The sequence below is a fragment of the Balaenoptera physalus genome (assembly GCF_965194825.1).
Source record: "Balaenoptera physalus genome assembly, chromosome: 8".
Taxonomy (NCBI): Eukaryota; Metazoa; Chordata; class Mammalia; order Artiodactyla; family Balaenopteridae; genus Balaenoptera; species Balaenoptera physalus.
Genome location: NC_138887.1, coordinates 46,194,089 through 46,217,868, shown reverse-complemented (window position 1 = coordinate 46,217,868; position 23,780 = coordinate 46,194,089). Strand labels below are relative to the sequence as shown.

The following is a 23,780-nucleotide window of genomic DNA, read 5'->3' as shown; positions in this document are numbered from 1 at the left end:
CCCTTATTATTGGATAAGTAGTTTATTCCCAATTTTACATTAGGTAATGTTGAACTTCTTTACACTTAAGTCACTAGCTGAGTTTCTGCTTTCTTAAGGTAGAGTTATATGATGAGAATTACTATGTCACAGTTTATAGAATTTTGAGTATCTTGACACTTATTTTCAGATTGATCTTTGTTTTCACTTAGGCTTCCAATAGCAAAGTGAAAAGAGCTAAACTCACTAAACCTGAAAGCATGTCATCATTTTTAGTATGCTACCTTGTTAAGCAGGTCAGAATTGATTATTTCATGGACATTAAGTCCACAACAATATAAAGGAAGACATCATGAATAACACAGATATGCATATGTACATTTCCAAGTAAAGGATATCATATGCTTTTTAAATATTTGCTGAAAAAATGGAAAATATATAAAAAAGAAAAGGGGATAAAGAGCAAATTTGGGGCTCAAACACCACTCACTTTTCTCTAATCTGATTCTTGAATCATGCATAAGACGTTCAAAAATCCTGAAAGAAAGAATCTAAACTATTTTACTAACTCAGGCCTATCAATATTCCTACCCTGATGTCGATGATTAAGGTAAAAAATTGAATCCTTTCTATTCACATTACAATCAATAATATACATAAGTGCTTTAAAATGATGTTGGATTTCACAGTCTGGTAGGGTATTGAGCATTATTCATAAATTTGAAAATACTATATTCTCTGATTTTGAGATGCGCTTTTGACCTTGAGTAACTCAGAAATTACAAAGAATTTTTGCTTTGAGCAGGTTGTATGTGTCAGTCAGAAGTATGCCCTGAGCGAAGAAAAAATACATAGGAAGTTTTTGGATGCTGTGCATAAAAATATTCCAGGAAAAGGATTTAGAATTCCATGGGCACATCACGTCTCAGGTTGTCATGGGGAAGAGAATTTTCCAATTGAGTTAGGTGGGGAAGGAAAATTCTTAACACTGAAAAAGTTTTTTAAAAATTAAAATATCAACATTCAAATATGTGCATACAATTCAAATATGTGCATGACAATTCTATCACTGAGTTTGCTTTTAGTGAATTAATAGACAAAATACATAATAGTTATCAGATTGGTAATTATTCATCACTCTTTTCTTTCAGATATCAGAAGCAGAGGAAAATAACTGACATTTAAAAGATCTGAGTTAGCAATCTCAGTTAATAAAAAGTGTTTTTCACTCTTTCTGCTTTAAAGTTCTATAAGCTATCAACAAGACAACATATCTAATCATCATCACCTGATGAAGAATACAATAATGAAGAGATACCATCTTAAAAAATGGTCTTTCTGGCTGAAACAGTGGTAGAAGTGAAAAAGCTCCATTTCAAAAATGTTATTTTTCAGCCTCTGTGATAAAAAAGTGTATCAATAATGCATCAGGAAAACATTAATATACCCATTGTTTTTTTTACTTTCAGATTTCTAAAAAGTATGACAAGAAAAAGCAGACAAAGACCTAGACTGAATTTCACTGAAAAATCTATCACACATGCCACAAATTGTTACAGAGATTAAGGAGGACAAGAAAACCTTCAGAGCGTTTTTATGAATGAAGATATTAATGCTATACCCAGTCAAGGTCATCAATTCGTTTTATAAGGATGTTAGAGACACAATGGCACAAGAGATATGTAATAAAAAAAGAAAAGTACAGACTGGTCTTGCTGAATCATGAATAAAATAATATCAGAAGAATCTAAAAGCATATTAAAAACAATGCCTCATAATCAAGTAGGATTTATTCTAGAAATTAAAGGATGATTCAATAGAGTATAATCCATTAATATAATTTATACTCTACACATAAAAACTTTCAAAGAGTCCACTATTTGTTAACAAAACACCAATAAAATAAAAACTTATGGTGACTTTCTAACCGTGATAAAATTTACATGCCTCAGTAGCAAAACCAACATCTGACATACTAGGAAGCAACAGAGCAATAACACCAAAATAAGGAAAAGGGCCACTATCCTATCTATACTGACATAAGGTTGAATTAGAGTTATTATTCGAAACAATAAGAAAAGAGACAATAATTTGAGGGAAAAGAATTGGAAAAGAAGAAACATGCTTAATTTCCTGCTTTTTATGATAATATGTATGGAAAATTCAAGAGGAAGTTTTAAAAAAAGTAAAAACCAATACAAAGATTTCAGTATCAGAGTATTAAAAGTTAGGAAATTCAAAACCCTTCAGATATTCAAACAATAATGAATCACAGAGAAGATCCTATGTAAAAAAAGAAAACAGTAAAAGATAATACCTAAGATTAAAGATACAAAACCTACAGAAGGAAAATATTTAAATACTTCAGAAAGACACAAATGTTGTCTTAAAAAGATGGAAGGAAGCACAATTTTTTTTACTATAACAATCAAACATTGTAAATACATTGATCTACACTAGGTAAAATATAAACTTACGATGGTCCCAATAAAATTACCAGTAGATTTTCACTATATGTAAACAGGTTCATTAGGAATGTCATATGGAAAAGAATAACAAACAGGGATAGACAGGAAAACCCTAAAAAAGATCAACAAGGTAGAGGAAGACTGGCCCTACTAGATATTAAAATAAAGAAAAAAAAAAAACCTCTCTCATAAAAGCAATGTGTTGTGTGTACATGAATAATCAGAAAGACCACTGGCACCAAAGTAAAACTGGACCCAAGTACCTATGGAAGTATAGTATATGATAAATTAAGTCACAGGGATAAAAGAGTTTTTGATTAATATTTTGAAGACAGTTTGATAGTCATTTTAAAACAAAGCTAAAATTGAACCTGTATTTCATACCTTTCACTAGGATAAACTCCAAGTCGATCAGATATATAAATATTTTAAAAGAAACCATGCAAGTGCTTAACATTTATTAGTTATCTTATGTCAGAATTGGGAAGCCTAAGTAATATGTCTCAAAATTCAGAAGTGGTAAAAGATGAATAAATTTGATTCCATAAAAAAATCTTGGACATGGAAAAACACACAAACACACATACACACCCCAAACTAAAACCGGAAGAAATGTATACCTTTTCATCATAGATGAAGTTTAACCCCTAGGTTTGTTCTCTTTCCACGCTCCCCGTTTCTTTCCTCCCTCCCTTCTCTCCCTCCCTCCCCCTCTCCTTCTCTCCCTCCCTCCTTCCCTCTCTCTCTTTTTCTTTCAGAAATGCAAATTCTCATAGAAACATGAATAACTGAAAATACAGTTGACACAAGAAAAATAGGAAAAATTACCCTTAAATCTAGGAAAAATACACCTTAAAATTTTCAAATTAAAACCCACATTTAAAAATGTTCTCATTTTTTAGATCTAAAATCCAAAAATGCCAGCAACAAATTCTACTGGCCTTGCAAGTTTGCTGGAGAAAAAGCCATTGTCACAGTTTACTGGTCTACAGGCCAGATGACACAAAATCTAGTGGGGGAAAAACTAACAACACAAAATGCTAGATAGATTTTTTACTTTGACTTAGCAAATTAACTTCTAGGGATCCAACCTAAATATAGTCCTTTGTAAGTAAGGGGAAAAAAATGATGCCAATGTTATCCATTGTAGCGTTGGTTACAGTAAAAAATTTAAAACAAAGCAAATATTCAAACTAAGAGACAGTTTAAAGCTTTAAAAAATCTACCCGTTGGAGTACCATGGTACTATAAAAAACAATGAAGGACATTTATACGGACTTATAATTGTACATACATTGTTAAATTAGGAGAGCAAAGTATAGATAGGGTAGATGGTATGCTACTTTTTGTGTAAGAAGTTAGGAAAGTATATAGATAAATGTACATACTTAAACACATATATGTATGTACACACATCTTCAGATGCTGATTTTATTTACAAAAGATGTACTGGAAGGAAACATCTTGTAGAGTCAAAAGCAACATTTTTCTGAGTATATTCTTATATAGTTTTGCATTTTTAGAACCAAATGAATATTTTACACATTCAAAAAACTTGATGAGGAGGCTAAATCTCAAATTGAATACAACTGCAGCTACTGATCCTAACTCTAGGTCAAATTGTTAACACAACCAAATAGATTGAAGAACAGGGTCCCTTTATGCTACACTTCCTTAATGACACTTATTCTAAGGACAGAAAAGAACTGCAGAGAAATCTTGTCATTCAGTAATTTTTTCAGCAGTAGTATTACTATGTTGTGCACTGAAACTTATTACGTAAATATTTTAACAAAAGCATATGGTTTTGTCCACTGAAAATGCCAAGAAGCAACGATATTCAGAAGCAACATACTTTATGCCAAAGTATAACGGGTTTGAAATACCATTCTCTATTAAAAGGACAAAAACTCCTTGCAGAAATGCATGATTGTGCGTATGGTGCAGAAAATACAGAAGGCGAACACTAAAATAGTTATATCTAAATGACACAAAAGAGGTTCCTACTGTTCAACTTTGGGACAATTTAAGTATCAAAAGAATTTTGTAATTTGTTGTAAGCTATCTATTTATCTGGCCATCTATTAGCACCATCTATGTGTGTGTGTGTGTGTGTGTGTGTGTCTGTGTGTAATATAACTTAAAAGAGTAGGAAGACTCATTTGTCACTATTCATGTGAGTATTACACACTGGCTATTACTCTTAAAAGTGGTAATTAAATGAAAAATTAAGCACTGACCATGCCTTTATAGGAGTAACTGTAATTCCTCTCCAGTGAATGATAGAAAATACTTTACAAAAGAATAAAATTAATATAAAAGAAACGTTTGAATTAGAAAAATCATCATTTTTCCATCCTCAGTAAAATAAATTTATTTGGTCAAGGATTGCTGATGACTGCTAAAACAATTAGGTAAACTTTGAGGGGTGAAGGGCTGTGTATGTATGTTGTCAAAGTATCATCCCACAGGTGAGAAACCTTTCCTTTAAAACAGAGAATGTGGTGACCATAACATTAACCAAGAAATCAAATGTAGGAACACAAGTGTGGATCAACCTGATAATATGTAGTATGTACCACAAATATTCACCAATGATGGATTTTTGAAAATAAATGAAAATTTATGCTGAATCTAGTTAAGCCTCCAGACCTAAATTGTATTTTAATGCTGATATAGGAAATAGAAAAAAAAAAACATTAAATGACCACACAAAAGCAACAAGACAAATCTAGGTTGTGGGACATTATTAAACATACCTGCCTTGGTGTCTTTATTTTATGAATATAAAGAGTTTGGGAGCTCTTCTATATTAACAGACTAAAAAGACATAATGACAAAGTTTAAGGAATAATTCTTGATAGGAATGATTAATGGGATATGTCCTTATTTTCACAGCATACACTCTGCAATACTTAGGTGTAAACTGTCATAATGTCTTTAGGTTATTTTGAAATTATATTTATACATACATATACACACATATAAATAGATACATAAATATAATGCCTGCATACATATGTACATCTGTGTGTGTGTAGGCAGAGAGAGGAAACGAATACAACAAAATATTAATTACTGTTGATCTAGGTATGAGTTATGGTATTCAATGTCTTATTCATTCATGTTGCCTATCTGCTTGGACAGTTGTTTAGGAATGTTTAAAACAAAGTGTACTCTGGTCCATTTTTTAGATGCACTTGAGTAGACTATGTGTTGCCCAAACACGTATGTAATTCAATACAACTCACTCTGGCTTACTAATTTCATGCACAGAATCTCAATAGCTAGAAAGTGCTATTCAATTGAAAAAGTTAAATAATTGCTTACAAAGTAGACTGTGGTGCTTGAATAAATGAAAAGTGCTTCAGGAATGTTTATATTGGAAACAATCTCCATTTTGATACAGTTCCTCTGAGATAGCTACATGTAAAAGAATCTTTTACATGGATTAAAGACCTAACTGTAATACCAGGTACCATAAAACTCCTAAACAAAAGCATAGGCTGAACACGCTTTGACATAAATTGAAGCATTTTTTTTTTTTTTGGATCTGTCTCCTAAAGCAAAGAAAATAAAAGCAAAAAGAAACCAATAGGACCTAATTAAACTTAAAAACTTTTGCATAGAAAAGGAAACTGACAAAATGGATGAAAAGACAACCTACTGAATGGGAGAAAATATTTGTAAATGATGTCCAATAAGGGGTTAATAGCCAACATATAAACGGCTCATACAATTCAACATCAAAAAACCCCCCAAACAACCTGGTAAAAAATGGGCAGAAGAACTGAGTAGACACAATGGGATATCATCTCACACCTGTCAGAATGACTATCATCAAAAAGAACATAAATAACAAATGTTGGCAAGTTTGTGGAGAAAAGGGACCCCTTGCACACTGACGGTGGGAATACAAATTGGTGCAGCCACTGTGGAAAACAGCATGGAGTTTTCTCAAAAACTAAAGATATAACTACCATTTGACCCATCAATTCCTCTCCTGGGTATATATCCACAAAAAACAGAAGAAACACTAATTCAAAAAGATACATGCACCCCAATGTTTATAGCAGCATTATTTACAATTTCCAAGAAATGGAAGCAACCTAAGTGTCCATCGACAGACGAATGGATAAAGAAGATGTGGGATACACACACACACACACACACACACACACAAACACACAAATGGAATACTACTCAGCCATAAAAAAGAATGAAATTTTACCATTTGTAGCAACATGGATGGACTTGGAGGGGCATTATGCTAAGTGAAATAAATCAGACAGAGAAAGACAAATACTGTATGGTATCACTTGTATGCAGATTCTAAAAAAATGAAGGAAAGAATATAACAAAACAGAAACAGAACTCACAGATAAAGAGAACAAAATAGTGGTTACCAGTGGGGAGAGGGAAGGCAAGGGGCAAGATAGCTTGGAACTTTTAATTCCCTAACACTATTAGGTATAAAATAAGCTACAAAGATATACTGTACAGTACAGGGAATATAGCCAATATTTTATAATAACTCTAATGGAGTATAACCTTTAAAAATTGTACATCAACTATACTTGTATTAAAAAAAATTCTAAAGAATCCACCAAAAATCTATTAGAACTAATCAAAGAATCCAGTGATGTTGCAGGATGCAAAGTTGACATGCGAAATCAGTTGTGCTTTAGTTTACTAACAACGAAATACCTGATGAAGAAATACAGAAAATGATCCCATTCACAATAGCATCAAAAACGATAAAATAGGAATAAATTTAACTAAAGTGCTGAAAGATCTGTATCCTGGAGACTGTAAGACTCTGAGGAAAGGAATTGAAGAAGACAGAAACAAATGGAAAGATATCCTGTGTTCATGGATCAAAAGAATTAATGTTACAATGTCCATAGCCACCTACAGATTCAGTACAATCCCTATCAAAATTTCAGTGACGTTTTTCACAGAAATAGAAAAAACAATCCTATAATTGGTATGGAACTACAAAAGACCCTAAATAGCCAAAGCAATTCTGTGAAAAAACAAAGCTGGAGGCAGCACATTTCCTGATTTAAAACTGTATTTCAAAGGTATTGTAATCAAAGCAGTATGGTAATGACCAAAAAAAAGAGACACACAGACCTATAGAAAGGAACTGAGAGAGCAGAAATAAACCCTTGCATACACAGTCAACTAATATTTGAAAATGAGCCAAGAATACTCAAAGGGAAAACCATAGTCTCATCAACAAATAGTGTTGGGAAAACTGACTAATCATATGCAGAATAATTCAGTTGGAATACTATCTTATACCACTCACAAATGTTAACTCAAAGTGGATTAAAGACTTAAACATAAGACTTGAAACTGTAAAACTCCTAGAATGAAACATAGGAAAGATGCTGCTCAACATGGGTCTTGGCAAGGATGTTTTGAATGTGATACCAAAAGCACAAGCAACAGAAGCAAAAATTAATAAGAGGGGCAAAATCAAACTAAAAGGATTCAGCACAGCAAAATAATAATCCATAAAATAAAAAGGTAACCTACAGAATGGGAGAAAATATTTGTAAATCATATATCTGATAAGAGGTTAATATCAAAAAATATATTAATTACCCATACAACTCAATAAGAAAAGAACAAAGCAGTCTGATTAAAAAATGGGCAGAGGACCTGAATAGACATTTTTCCAAAGAAGACACAAACGGCCAATAGGTACACAAAATGTGCTCAATATTATTAATCATCAGAGAAATGCAAATCAAACACAGGAGATAACACATCACACCTGTTAGAATAGCTATTATCAAAGAGACAAGAAATAATAATTGTTAGCGATGCCGTGGGGAAAAGACAACCCTTACACACTGGTTTTGGGAATGTAAATTGGTATAGCCACTATGAAAACAATATGAGGTTTCCTCAAAAATTAAAAATACAACTACTATGTGATCTAGTGATCCCGCTTGTGAGTATATATCCCAAAGAACTGAAATTAGGATCTTGAAGAGATATCTGCACTCCATGTTAATTGCAGCATTATTCCCAATAGCCAAGATTTGGAAACCACCTAAGTGTCCCTCAACTGATAAATGGATAAAGAAGATGTAATATACACACACACACGCACACACACATACAGAATATCATCCAGTCATGAGAAAGAAGGAAATTCTGTCCTTGCCAATACATGGATGGAAATAATGCCCTTGAGGGCATTATGCTAAGTGAGATAATCAGACAGAGAAAGACAAATACTGTATGATATCACTTATATGTGGAGTCTAAAAAAGCCAAGCTTCTAGAAACAGAATAGAATGGTGGTTTTCAAAGGCTGGGGGTTTCAAGAAGTAGGGAGATGTTGGTCAAAGGTTTCAAACTTCCAGTTATAAGTTCTAGGGATCTAATGATATCACAGTGATTATAGTAAATAATACTGTAATACATATTTGAAAATTGTTAAAAGAGTAGATCTTAAATGTTTTCAGCACAAAAAAAATGGTAATTATGTGACATGATGGAGGTGTTAGCTAATGCTATGGTGATAATCATTTTGCAATATATAAGGGTATCAAATGAATGCATTGTACACGTTAAACTTACACAATATTATATATCAATTATATCTCAATGAAGCTGAAAAAAACAAACAAGCCAACCAACCAACCATCCAAGAAAAAACATGAAGACCAACAATAACAATATTGCTGTGTTAACTTTTTGTGAGAAACTGGGACGTAAATTTCCATCTGTTTTCTCTCTTGGATTTTAAGAATACTTGGAGATCTTGGTTGACCATAGTGCACTACTGAGTTGGAGTGTAATTCTGTGTTTCAAATAGGAATTGACATCACCCCTTTAAATTTTAGTTTTCTTTGATGTCAATGCATCATTGAGGACATAAACCAGACTAGTGAGTTGCTTCAGTTAAGAAATGACAATACCTAAAAAAAAAATGTTCTGAACTGACTTGAAAACACACACACACACACACACACACACACACACACACATTTCCTTCTACCAAACAGGCCCAAATACCTACTAATTTCTGGACACTGGAAATTAGAATTTTATGGATGCAGGATAAATGAGATATGACCTATCTAAACTTACAAGAGAAATATTTAGTGACACCTTAATCTCATGAAACCAAATTAAAAACTAGTTTTTGCAAGGAGGGGTTTGAACGTTAATTTGTCATCATTCACCAAGTTGGGAAATTTTTTTTTTTTTTTTTGATAAAGGTTCTAACTGTGACATTGTGCCACTTTTCAAATCTTCTTCACTTCAAAGTTACTGAGACTTGCAATTCTTTTATGACTGGTAGTTTCAAAGGCAGTTCAACAAACCTCCCAGCAATATGATTCTATGTATAGAATTGACTACTCAGAAGGAAGTAGAGATAGGACTATGAAGCAAGACCAATGTACTTCTACTGATGAGAGCTTATAAAAATGAATGAAGCTCTATTTGCAAAATACTAGAAGCTTTGCCCAAAGTTCTTTCTTAAATTTGTTTTCCTAAACAAAAATTTTTGTGCATAGTAATAAAATTTTGATAATCCTATTGAAAGGGTTTTCATGTTCTCTGCTGCACAAACCAAATATCCACTCTATAACAGAAATGTATGTATAAGGTTTTTCTATTCATGTCCAGCATTCATAATAATTATTCGTTAATATATATTAAGCAATTACTATTGGCTTTATTATATATTCGATGCAAAATGTATTTAGCACATAATTCTAGGATTTCTGTAAGAGTTCACTGGTCTTCAACTCTTCCTGTACTTATTATCATTTCCCAACTTTATGAATTTTATTTCTTTCCTAAAATGCATAATACCTAATTTCTTTAATTGATTTCCCCACATACAATAGATTCATTATCTTATGACTTCTTTAAAAATCCTTTGCATTTTGTCCTCTTCCATTTTCATATCACAAAACTACTTACTTTTAATGTGCTATTCTTCTGGAAAACTTCAGTGACCTTTTCTAATTTTTTTCCCTTTTGGATCTCTCAACATCACATCTCTTGACACAGGCAGTTAGTTTCTTCCTCTAAAACTACTTTTATCTTTAGCTCCGTGCATCTGAGGTCCTGATTCTCTTCTCTTTTCATGTTGCTCATATTCTTTTTGGTTCAATCCTCTTCTTTTCCAGGCCATTGATCTTGTTAGTACTCCAGGGTTTGTCCTAAAACATTTGCTAATCTCTTGCTACACCAACAATTAGGAATACATTATCCAATTGAAACTTGAAAACTTCCAAATCTGTATCTTCAAACTTAACCACTGACTCTCAAGTGCTATACTTAACTCTCTAACTATCTTCAGGGCATATTTATTTGTATATTTTTAAGATCCTTGAAACTCAGTGGGAACTAAACTCATTATTCTTACTTCAAGGGCAGTCACCTCTACTCAAGTTTCTAAGCACCAATTATGTTTTCCATTCCAGTTTCTTATTCCAATCTATGTTACTTCTTAATTACCTGACATGTTTCTTTTTTCCATGTAATTCCATATTTAATCATTTCCTAATTCAACTAATGCTATATTAGGGAATACATCTTATATATTTTATAGCTTTTCCAATTCTTATCTACATTCACCACCCAAGTCTTTTTTGACTATATTCTTTTTTTCCTCTTTGCTTTAGCAGTTCTTAAATATAGTTGTGCATTAGAATCATCTGGGGAAGTTTTGATTTTTAAGAAAGTTTTACTGCATTGTAACTTACATAAAATGAATATTCATGTGAGTATACATATTAGTAAATATTTACAAAAGATTTGACCCATGAAATCATTATCCCATTGAAAATACATATTTCTAATAGTACAGAATGCTCCCTTATGCCACCTCTTAGCTGATAAGCATTAAAAATGCCAAAGTTAGCACCAGCACTGGAGATTTTGATTTAACTGGTTTGAGGAGGGTCCTGAACATTGGTATTATTTTTCCATATAAGGATATTTAATAACTTTAAAATACAGAGACAGACGAAATATGCTGGATATATCCTGTTAATAGAGTTGAGAACTGGAGCACATATGAATGAACTTGAGAGGGAAAGAGAATAAAGCTCTCAGAACATTTTGGGAAAGAAGCAGTGATGGAAGTAAAACATAATTTTAGTCAAGGACCATGTCATTTTATGCCAGGTTATATAAAACACTGCTGCCATTTATGTTATTTAAAGTATTTTCGGTAAACATTTCAAGAATATTTTAGTTTGGAATGGAGAGAAATACACACCTGTGTGCATACTGAGATCTCTTTAGGGGATTATTAAAAGTATATTGCAATGCCTATGTCATAGCTTATCTGAAGAATTTATACATATCTGCAGTAGGCAATTATCCAGTAGCATATTTTACCTAACAGGCACCAGAAAAATATCTTTTAATAAATTAATAACAAGGTCACCTTAAACTTAATGTGAATATTGATATATTTAACAATAAATCTACCATCTTACTATTTCTCATTTGTCTTTTCAATGTATATTTACATTTTCTCTTTACTTGCTTTCTTTTTCATTAACTACTATTTTCCCAATCTCCTGCTCTAATAACTTGTTAGCAATACATTCTGCTACTATTTTTTAGTGGTACCTCTATAGAATAAAACATGGCATGTGATATGAATGAAAACTTTTACATTTCCTAAAGAAGCTGTACCACTCACTACATTTATACTTCTCTCTTGCCTTTTTAAAACACTGTTGAATTTTGACACTGTTGTGTATGTATGCCATGTATTTTAATTTCCAGTACATTTTAAACCCCACGATGTTGATTATTATCATTCTGTATTTAATTATATTTATCTGTATTTAGCCATTTTTGCTCTATGTTTCTACCTGAATTTTTATGCTTTAATCTAGGATCACTTTTCTTTTGCTTAATGAACACCCTTCATTAAGTATTATCTTTAGTGGAGTTACGCTGATGATAAATTCTTTATTTTTTTCATTGCTTGAAGTTTTTGGTCTTTAGTTTTGAAGGATATTTTCACTGTATAGAGAGTTCGAGGTTGGCAGAAAATATCACTCAATTACATTCTAGCCTCCAGTTTAAGTTGGAAAGTTTGTTGCCTGTTTTATTACTCCATTTTTTTAAATGTCTCTTTTTCTTAATTACTTTTAAAGTTTCCTTTTGTCTTTGGTTTTCAGCAATGGTCTATGATGTACCTAGGTATATTTTTCTTCCTATGTATGTTCATCAGAATTAAAAAAAATTAAAATGTGTGGGTTGATGTTTTCATCAAATTTAGAAAATTCTAAGTCATGAGATCTTTAAATCTTGCTTCTGTCGCAATATCTCTGCTCTGCTTATCATCCTCCAGCCACACATGAATTAAGTTTTGTTATAACTGTATGTCATTTACTCTTTTCTGAACTTTTCATCTTTTTATCTCTCTGGGCCTTGGTTTCCTATTTGTTTGACCTATCTTCCAGTTCAATAACACTTTCTTCCACAGTGTCTAATCTGCTTTTAAATCCATGTACTACATTCTTAATTTCAGATTTTAGATCTAGAGTATAAATTCCATTCTATTATTTCACATCATCAGTTCTGTCCTGTAATTATCCATCTTGTAATTTAATTTCTTATACCTGTTATTTTAACTTTATCTGTTAAGTCAATGTCTATACATTCCATGAATTAATTTCAAGTGACTTGTTTTTCCTCTTGATTTTGGTTAATTATTTTCTTTTTTATGACTTTAATGAAAATGAAACTGAATGTCAAATATGCATATAAAAACTTGTTCACATAGTTTGAGGACCTGTCTGATCTTTTCTTTCAGAGAGGATTAACTTTGCCTCTTCTAGGCAATTAGGGCCAAGGTAGATAATTTTAATCCAAACATGAAGTGTGCTGATTCAAAGTTGGAGCCAAAATCAGAACTTAACTATTTCTGGCTCACTCGTACTGCTAGGTGGTAGCTGTTAGGAGTTTAACCTGAGAGCTCATTTTGAATGCCCTGAATCGCAAAGTTTGTGCCCCAGCCCTTAAAAACTACCAAATGTTCTGTCCAGGGTTCACAAATGCTTCTCTTGATTCACTGAATGCTCTATAGCAGTGGTTCTCAACTGGGGGAAATACTGTCTTCCCTATCCAGGGACATCGGGGCAGTGTCTAGAGACATATTTGGTTGTCACAACTGTCACGGTGTTACTTGCATCTAGTGGGTGGAGACTAACGATGTTGTAAAACTTTTTGTAATGCACAGGACCACTCCCCATAATAAAGAATTATTTGATTTAGTATGTCTGTAGTGCTATGGTTAAAGCACTGACCTTTTCAGAGGAAATGCAGCATTGCATGTATTACTCACATTTTAGGGCATTTCATGTCACTAGGATCATGACCATTCAAGTCTTTCCTACTTCAATACTATAAAAAATACATTTTTTATTTTGCATATTGTCCAGATTTTCAAGTTTTAGGGAAAGATCAAACTAATCTGCTATGGCTGGAAGGAAAAAAATAATCACAAATGTAGTTAGTTTTGTATTTCTCCACAATTTCTTTGGAAAATAGGAGCAGGAGCAGAGAGGAGTGTTGTACAAGGAATGGATGATAGATTTAATCCAGAGCTAGGCTCAGAAGATATTAAGGAATAGTTTGTGTAAGAAACAGTCTATGATGTTAGATATTGTGGTGCTGATCAAACTGTCTCTGGATTGTAGGATGAAGAAAATCAGCCATAATGATCAAGCGAGTGGTCTTTGGTTTTAGGAAAAGAGTCAAGATTGAGACTAGAGACAACTTTGATGGCAAAAAAAGAGGTTTTATATTCCCACCATAATATTTCGGTTTAGATGCAACTTCACAGTATTTTTATAGTACAGGTTTTTTTTTTTTTTTTTTTTTTTTTTTTTTTTTTTTTTTAACATCTTTATTGAAGTATAATTGCCTTACAATGGTGTGTTAGCTTCTGCTTTATAACAAAGTGAATCAGTTATACATATACAATATGTTCCCATTTCTCTTCCCTCTTGCATCTCCCTCCCTCCCACCCTCCCCATCCCATCCCTCTAGATGGTCACAAAGCACCGAGCTGATCTCCCTGTGCTATGCGGCTGCTTCCCACTAGTTATCTATTTTACATTTGGTAGTGTATATATGTCCATGACACTCTCTTACCCTGTCACATCTCACCCCACCCCCTCCCCATATCCTCAAGTCCATTCTCTAGTAGGTCTGTGTCTTTATTCCCGTCTTGCCACTAGGTTCTTCATGGCCTTTTTTTTTTTTTTTTTTTCCCCTTAGATTCCGTATATATGTGTTAGCATACTGTATTTGTTTTTCTCTTTCTGACTTACTTCACTCTGTATGACAGACTCTAACTCCATCCACCTCATTACAAATACCTCCATTTCATTTCTTTTTATGGCTGAGTAATATTCCATTGTATATATGTGCCACATCTTCTTTATCCATTCATCTGTCGATGGACATTTAGATTGCTTCCATGTCCTGGCTATTGTAAATAGAGCTGCAATGAACATTTTGGTACATGACTCTTTTTGACCTATGGTTTTCTCAGGGTATATGCCCAGTAGTGGGATTGCTGGGTCGTATGGTAGTTCTATTTTTAGTTTTTTAAGGAACCTCCATACTGTTCTCCATAGTGGCTGTATCAATTTACATTCCCACCAACAGTGCAAGAGTGTTCCCTTTCCTCCACACCCTCTCCAGCATTTATTGTTTCTAGATTTTTTGATGATGGCCATTCTGACCGGTGTGAGATGATATCTCATTGTAGTTTTGATTTGCATTTCTCTAATGATTAATGATGTTGAGCATTCTTTCATGTGTCTGTAGGCCATCTGTATATCTTCTTTGGAGAAATGTCTATTTAGGTCTTCGGCCCATTTTTGGATTGGGTTGTTCGTTTTTTTGTTATTGAGCTGCATGAGCTGCTTGTAAATCTTGGAGATTAATCCTTTGTCAGTTGCTTCATTTGCAAATATTTTCTCCCATTCTGATGGTTGTCTTTTGGTCTTGTTTATGGTTTCCTTTGCTGTGCAAAAGCTTTTAAGTTTCATTAGGTCCCATTTGTTTATTTGTGTTCTTATTTCCATTTCTCTGGGAGCTGGGTCAAAAAGAATCTTGCTGTGATGTATGTCATAGAGTGTTCTGCCTATGTTTTCCTCTAAGAGTTTGATAGTGTCTGCCCTTACACTTAGGTCTTTAATCCATTTTGAGTTTATTTTTGTGCATGGTGTCAGGGAGTGTTCTATTTTCATACTTTTACATGTACCTGTCCAATTTTCCCAGCACCACTTATTGAAGAGGCTGTCTTTTCTCCACTGTATATGCTTGCCTCCTTTATCAAAAATAAGGTGCCCATATGTGTGTGGGTTTATCTCTGGGCTTTCTATCCTGTTCCATTGATCTATATTTCTGTTTTTGTGCCAGTACCAAACTGTCTTGATTACTGAAGCTTTGTAATATAGTCTGAAGTCAGGGAGCCTGATTCCCCCAGCTCCATTTTTCGTTCTCAAGATTGCTTTGGCTATTCGGGGTCTTTTGTGTTTCCATACAAATTGTGAAATTTTTTGTTCTAGTTCTGTGAAAAATGCCAGTGGTAGTTTGATAGGGATTGCATTGAATCTGTAGATTGCTTTGGGTAGTAGAGTCATTTTCACAATGTTGATTCTTCCAATCCAGGAACATGGTATATCTCTCCATCTATTTGTATCATCTTTAATTTCTTTCATCAGTGTCTTATAATTTTCTGCATACAGGTCTTTTGTCTCCTTAGGTAGGTTTATTCCTAGATATTTTATTCTTTTTGTTGCAATGGTAAATGGGAGTGTTTTCTTAATTTCACTTTCAGATTTTTCGTCATTAGTGTATAGAAATGCAAGAGATTTCTGTGCATTAATTTTGTATCCTGCTACTTTACCAAATTCATTGATTAGCTCTAGGAGTTTTCTGGTAGCATCTTTAGGATTCTCTATGTATAGTATCATGTCATCTGCAAATAGTGACAGCTTTACTTCTTCTTTTCCGATTTGGATTCCTTTTATTTCTTTGTCTTCTCTGATTGCTGTGGCTAACACTTCCAAAACTATGTTGAATAATAGTGGTGAGAGTGGGCAACCTTGTCTTGTTCCTGATCTTAGTGGAAATGGTTTCAGTTTTTCACCATTGAGGACAATGTTGGCTGTGGGTTTGTCATATATGGCCTTTATTATGTTGAGGAAAGTTCCCTCTATGCCTACTTTCTGCAGGGCTTTTATCATAAATGGGTGTTGAATTTTGTCGAAAGCTTTCTCTGCATCTATTGAGATGATCATATGGTTTTTCTCCTTCAGTTTGTTAATATGATGTATCACATTGATTGATTTGCGTATATTGAAGAATCCTTGCATTCCTGGGATAAACCCCACTTGATCATGGTGTATGATCCTTTTAATGTGCTGTTGGATTCTGTTTGCTAGTATTTTGTTGAGGATTTTTGCATCTATGTTCATCAGTGATATTGGCCTGTAGTTTTCTTTCTTTGTGACATCTTTGTCTGGTTTTGGTATCAGGGTGATGGTGGCCTCGTAGAATGAGTTTGGGAGTGTTCCTCCCTCTGCAATATTTTGGAAGAGTTTGAGAAGGATAGGTGTTAGCTCTTCTCTAAATGTTTGATAGAATTCACCTGTGAAGCCATCTGGTCCTGGGCTTTTGTTTGTTGGAAGGTTTTTAATCACAGTTTCAATTTCAGTGCTTGTGATTGGTCTGTTCATATTTTCTATTTCTTCCTGGTTCAGTCTCGGCAGTTTGTGCCTTTCTAAGAATCTGTCCATTTCTTCCAGGTTGTCCATTTTATTGGCATAGAGTTGCTTGTAGTAATCTCTCATGATCTTTTGTATTTCTGCAGTGTCAGTGGTTACTTCTCCTTTTTCATTTCTAATTCTATTGATCTGAGTCTTCTCCCTTTTTCTCTTGATGAGTCTGGCTAATGGTTTATCAATTTTGTTTATCTTCTCAAAGAACCAGCTTTTAGTTTCATTGATTTTTGCTATTGTTTCCTTCATTTCTTTTTCATTTATTTCTGACCTGATCTTTATAATTTCTTTCCTTCTGCTGGCTTTGGGGTTTTTTTGTTCTTCTTTCTCTAATTGCTTTAGGTGCAAGGTTAGGTTGTTTATTCGAGATGTTTCCTGTTTCTTGAGGTAGGCTTGTATTGCTATAAACTTCCCTCTTAGCACTGCTTTTGCTGCGTCCCATAGGTTTTGGGTCGTCGTATCTCCATTGTCATTTGTTTCTAGGTATTTTTTGATTTCCCCTTTAATTTCTTCAGTGATCACTTCGTTATTAAGTAATGTATTGTGTAGCCTCCATGTGTTTGTATTTTTTACAGGTCTTTTCCTGTAATTGATATCTAGTCTCATAGCGTTGTGGTCGGAAAAGATACTTGATACTATTTCAATTTTCTTAAATTTACCAAGGCTTGATTTGTGACCCAAGATATGATCTATCCTGGAGAATGTTCCATGAGCACTTGAGAAAAATGTGTATTCTGTTGTTTTTGGATGGAATGTCCTATAAATATCAATTAAGTCTATCTTGTTTAATGTATCATTTAAAGCTTGTGTTTCCTTATTTATTTTCATTTTGGATGATCTGTCCATTGGTGAGAGTGGGGTGTTAAAGTCCCCTACTATGATTGTGTTGCTGTCGATGTCCCCTTTTATGGCTGTTAGTATTTGCCTTATGTATTGAGGTGCTCCTATGTTGGGTGCATAAATATTTACAATTGTTATACCTTCCTCTTGTATCGATCCCTTGATCATTATATAGTGTCCTTCTTTGTCTCTTGTAATAGTCTTTATTTTAAAGTCTATTTTGTCTGATATGAGAATTGCTACTCCAGCTTTCTTTTGATTTCCATTTGCATGGAATATCTTTTTCCATCCCCTCACTTTCAGTCTATATGTGTCTCTAGGTCTGAAGTGGGTCTCTTGTAGACAGCATATATATGGGTCTTGTTTTTGTATCCATTCAGCCAGCCTGTGTCTTTTGGTGGGAGCATTTAATCCATTTACATTCAAGGTAATTATCGATATGTATGTTCCTATTCCCATTTTCTTAAATGTTTTGGGTTTGTTATTGTAGGTGTTTTCCTTCTCTTGTGTTTCTTGCCTAGAGAAGTTCCTTTAGCATTTGTTGTAAAGCTGGTTTGGTGGTGCTGAACTCTCTCAGCTTTTGCTTGTCTGTAAAGGTTTTAATTTCTCCATCGAATCTGAATGAGATCCTTGCTGGGTAGTGTAATCTTGGTTGCAGGTTTTTCTCCTTCATCACTTTAAGTATATCCTGCCACTCCCTTCTGGCTTGCAGAGTTTCTGCTGAAAGATCAGATGTTAACCTTATGGGGATTCCCTTGTGTGTTATTTGTTTTTTTTCCCTTGCTGCCTTTAATATGTTTTCCTTATATTTAATTTTTGACAGTTTGATTAATATGTGTCTTGGTGTGTTTCTCCTTGGGTTTATCCTGTATGGGACTCTCTGTGCTTCCAGGACTTGATTAACTATTTCCTTTCCCATATTAGGGAAGTTTTCAACTATAATCTCTTCAAATATCTTCTCAGTCCCTTTCTTTTTCTCTTCTTCTTCTGGGACCCCTATAATTCGAATGTTGGCACGTTTAATGTTGTCCCAGAGGTCTCTGAGACTGTCCTCAGTTCTTTTCATTCTTTTTTCTTTATCCTGCTCTGCAGTAGTTATTTCCACCATTTTATCTTCCAGGTCACTTATCCTTTCTTCTGCCTCAGTTATTCTGCTATTGATCCCATCTAGAGTATTTTTAATTTCATTTATTGTGGTTTTCATCATTGCTTGGTTCCTCTTTAGTTCTTCTACGTCCTTGTTAAATGTTTCTTGCATTTTGTCTATTCTATTTCCAAGATTTTGGATCATCCTTACTATCATTATTCTGAATTCTTTTTCAGGTAGACTACCTATTTCCTCTTCATTTGTTAAGTCTGGTATGTTCTGACCCTGCTCCTTCATCTGCTGTGTGTTTTTCTGTCGTCTCATTTTGCTTATCTTACTGTGTTTGGGGTCTCCTTTTCACAGGCTGCAGGTTCGTAGTTCCTGTTGTTTTTGGTATCTGTCCCCAGTGGCTAAGGTTGGTTCAGTGGGTTGTGTAGGCTTCCTGGTGGAGGGAACTAGTGCCTGAGCTCTGGTGGATGAGGTTGGCTCTTGTCTTTCTGGTGGGCACGTCCACGTCTGGTGGTGTATTTTGGGGTGTCTGTGGCCTTATTATGATTTTAGGCAGCCTCTCTGCTAATGGATGGGGCTGTGTTCCTGTCTTGCTAGTTGTTTGGCATAGGGTGTCCAGCACTGTAGCTTGTTGGTCGTTGAGTGAAGCTGGGTCTTGATGTTGAGATGGAGATCTCTGAGAGATTTTTGCCTTTTGGTATTACGTGAAGCTGGGAGGTCTCTTGTGGACCAGTGTCCTGAAGTTGGCTCTCCCACCTCAGAGGCACGGCCCTGATGCCTGGCTGGAGCACCAAGAGCCTTTCGTCCACACGGCTCAGAGTAGAAGGGAGAAAAAATAGAAAGAAAGAAAGAAAGAAAGAAAGAGGCTATAATATAGTGAAGTAAAATAAAGCTATTGTAAAGCAAAGCTATACAGACAAAATCGCACCCAGAAGCATATACATATACACTCACAAATAAAGGAAAAGGGGAAAAATTAATATATCCTGCTCCCAAAGTCCACCTCCTGAATTTGGGATGATTCGTTGTCTATTCAGGTATTCACCAGATGCAGGCACATCAAGTTGTTTGTGGAGTTTTAATCCGCTGCTTCTAAGGTTGCTGGGAGAGATTTCCCCTTATCTTCCCTGTTCGCACAGTTCCTGGGGTTCAGCTTTGGATTTGGACCCGCCTCTGCGTGTAGGTCACCTGAGGGCGTCTATTCCCCGCACAGACAGGACGGGGTTAAAGGAGCAGCTGCTTCGGGGGCTCTGGCTCACTCAGGCCGCGGGGAGGGAGGTGTACAGAGGAGCCGGGGTGAGCCTGCGGCGGCCGAGGCCGGCGTGACGTTGCACCAGCCTGAGGCGGGCAGTGCGTTCTCCCGGGGAACTTGTCCCCGGATCACGGGACCCTGGCAGTGGCGGGCTGCACAGGCTCCCGGGAGGGGCGATGTGGAGAGTGACTTGTGCTCACACACAGGCTTTTTGGAGGCGGCAGCAGCAGCCCCAGCGTCTCACGCCCGTCTCTGGGGTCCGTGCTGATCGCCGCGGCTCACGCCTTTCTCTGGAGTTCGTTTAGGCGGCACTCTGAATCCCCTCTCCTTGCGCGCCGTGAAACAAAGAGGCAAGAAAAAGTCTCTTGCCTCTTCGGCAGCTGCAGACCTTTTCCCGGACTCCCTACCAGCCAGCTGTGGTGCGCTAACCCCTTCAGGCTGTGTTCACGCCGCCAGCCCCAGTCCTCTCCCTGCGATCCAACCGAAACCGAAACCCGAGCCTCAGCTCCCAGCCCCGCCCGCCGAGCAGACAAGCCTCTCGGGCTGGTGAGTGCTGCTCCGCGCCGAGCCTCTGTGCGGGAGTCTCTCCGTTTTTTTTTCTCTGCGCCCCTGTTGCTGTGGGGTCTGCGGTGATCGCCGCGGCTCGCGCCCTTCTCTGGAGTTCGTTTAGGCGGCGCTCTGAATCCCCTCTCCTTGCGCGCCGCGAAACAAAGAGGCAAGAAAAAGTCCCTTGCCTCTTCGGCAGCTGCAGACTTTTTCCCGGTCTCCCTCCCAGCCAGCTGTTGTGCGCTAATCCCTTCAGGCTGTGTTCACGCTGCCAGCCCCAGTCCTCTCCCTGCGATCCAACCGAAACCGAAACCGGAGCCTCAGCTCCCAGCCCCGCCCGCCCCGGCGGGTGAGCAGACAAGCCTCTCGGGCTGGAGAGTGCTGCTCGGCGCCGAGCCTCTGTGCGGGAATCTCTCCGTTTTTCCCTCTGCGCCCCTGTTGCTGTGGGATCCGCGTTGGTAGCTGCGGCTCGCGCCCGTCTCTGAAGTTCGTTTAGGCAGCGCTCTGAATCCCCTCTCCTCGCGCACCAGGAAACAAAGAGGGAAGAAAAAGTCTCTTGCCTCTTCGGCAGCTGCAGACTTTTTCCCGGACTCCCTCCCGGCTAGCTGTGGTGCACTAACCCCTTCAGGCTGTGTTCACGCCGCCAACCCCAGTCCTCTCCCTGCGATCCGACCGAAGCCCGAGCCTCAGCTCCCAGCCCCGCCCGCCCCGGCGGGTGAGCAGACAAGCCTCTCGGGCTGGAGAGTGCTGCTCGGCGCCGAGCCTCCGTGCGGGAACCTCTCCGCTTTGCCCTCCGCACCCCTGTGGCTGCGCTCTCCTCCGTGGCTCCGAAGCTTCCCCCCTCCGCCACCCGCAGTCTCCGCCCGCGAAGGGGCTTCCTAGTGCGTGGAAATCTTTCCTCCTTCACGGCTCCCTCCCACTAGTGCAGGTGCCGTCCCTATTCTTTTGTCTCTGTTATTTCTTTTTTCTTTTGCCCTACCCAAGTACGGGGGGAGTTTCTTGCCTTTTTGGAGGTCGGACGTTTTCTGTCAGTGCTCAGTGGGTGTTCTGTAGGAGCAGTTCCACGTGTAGATGTATTTCTACTGTATCTGTGGGAAGGAAGGTGATCTCCGCGTCTTACTCTTCCGCCATCTTCCCGAGGCCCCTCAGGTTTTTTTAATGACAAAAGTGTCTGGCTTATAAATTTGAGGTCATCCCTCAATAATAGTGGATAGTGGTTTAAAGCCCATAAGGGACATTTTAAGTGCTGAGACACAAAACATGCAATTTATTTTTAGCTAGCACTCAAATTTAAATTTAGTTATTTTGCATTCCTTTCAAAAGAACACCATTAGAAATTAGTCTCTCAGGAGTAATACCATGATAACTTATTATATCAGTGTCCTTATATAGATTCACTTCTCCAGGAAAGGTTAAGTGGTTAGAGACCAATTTCAGTTCTCCCATGATTTTTCTTCCAGTTTTCATGACTGTATACTGGGACCTGAAAGCCAAAGAATATAAAAGATCCAAAAGTGTTGGGGTGCATATAAATCGCATCTTAAATGTGGGTCAGGTAGAGATGGCAAATGTCAGAAATAGCTGCTGCATCTTGAGATCCACTGATGAGAGGTGAAGATAAAAACATGATTATTGCAGGTATGAGCACATCTAATACCCAAATATTTTAAAAACCTTTAAGAAAATTAATTTATAGTGAAAAAATAAAATTAAATAAGCCAAAATTATTACTGGAAAAGTTAATCCAATAAAAATTGCAGTTTAAATCAAATGGAGAACACTATTTTAACCATTTACCATCTATTTAATTTTTTTATAAATAATGAAAAAATATAAGATTTACTATTGGCTAATAAAGTGGCTGAGGGTATACAATAAAATAGGGTTCAATTCTTCCTTTTAATACTGTCTCATATTCAGCAAAAGATGATGAATTTGAGAGCTAAGGTAAAACTTTCTATATACTACAATATGCTGCCTTTTTTTGGTGGTACAAAATAGCAATGAATTGCTTCTTCTTTAAATTATTTTAGGTTAATAGGGAAGCAGATATCGTAAACACAGATGAGAGTGTTATTTAGAAATTTACAATCAACACTGAGAGAAGTCATTCAAAGCAACCTGACCAAAATAGGAAATTTCTAGCAACTCATGATCCAAAATAGGAAACAAAAATCTGGATCTAGATCAACTCTCAATTCCTGTATTGTTTATCACAATTATCATCATTCTGGTAGGGCTTGCTCCTTTTTTTTTTTTTTTTTTTTCCTGAAAGTGTTCTTTTACCCCTTTAATGTTCCATATAACTTCCATTTAGTTGACTGGTTATAGGAAATTAGGTATACCAATATAACGAATGGCTATTGATGATTTTGTAAGCTATTTAGTGACATGAGGTAATAATCGGGACATATTTTTAAATGAAAAATATTGATTACCAAACAGAAAATACAGGATAGCAACATCTGAGATCTATAATGCATATTTTATGTGCATTGCACTATTTTCTATGCATCCATTGATTTATTAAATGTATACTATAAATTACTCTACCAACATTTTTATAGGGAATATTTTTGAGGTAATATTTTAGGTGACTTTCAATCTTTTGTGATTTTCTTTTTTCTACAAGATTAGAGTTTAAAATTGAGAGAACTGATTGGGAATGGGGGAGAAGTACAATTGATGTACATCTTATTAGAAATTCTGGTTTAAAATATATTTGGAGGGAAGTTTAAAACAAAGGAATAAAATGAATTTCTTAATGTTTTTCACTTGTATTCATATATATCTCT

At 36.0% G+C, this 23,780-nt stretch overlaps 1 protein-coding gene and 1 pseudogene across 3 annotated transcripts in view; one reads left to right on the top strand and one right to left on the bottom strand.

Annotated features, from left to right (window-relative positions):
• LOC309666475 (protein ILRUN pseudogene) overlaps positions 1-23,780 on the bottom strand; it is a 725,371-nt pseudogene that overhangs the window by 439,678 nt on the left and 261,913 nt on the right. The window lies entirely within an intron of this gene.
• LOC309665798 (uncharacterized protein) overlaps positions 1-23,780 on the top strand; it is a 437,009-nt gene that overhangs the window by 395,385 nt on the left and 17,844 nt on the right. Inside the window, exon 5 of one of the 2 annotated variants that reach the window (XM_082472530.1) lies at positions 1,449-9,220. The exons of the other annotated variant lie outside the window; for it this stretch is intronic. Within the exon in view, the coding sequence (XP_082328656.1) occupies positions 1,449-1,490 (42 nt within the window). The 3' untranslated portion in view covers positions 1,491-9,220. Of the gene's footprint in view, positions 1-1,448; positions 9,221-23,780 lie in introns of those variants that run through there. 2 annotated transcript variants of the gene reach the window in all.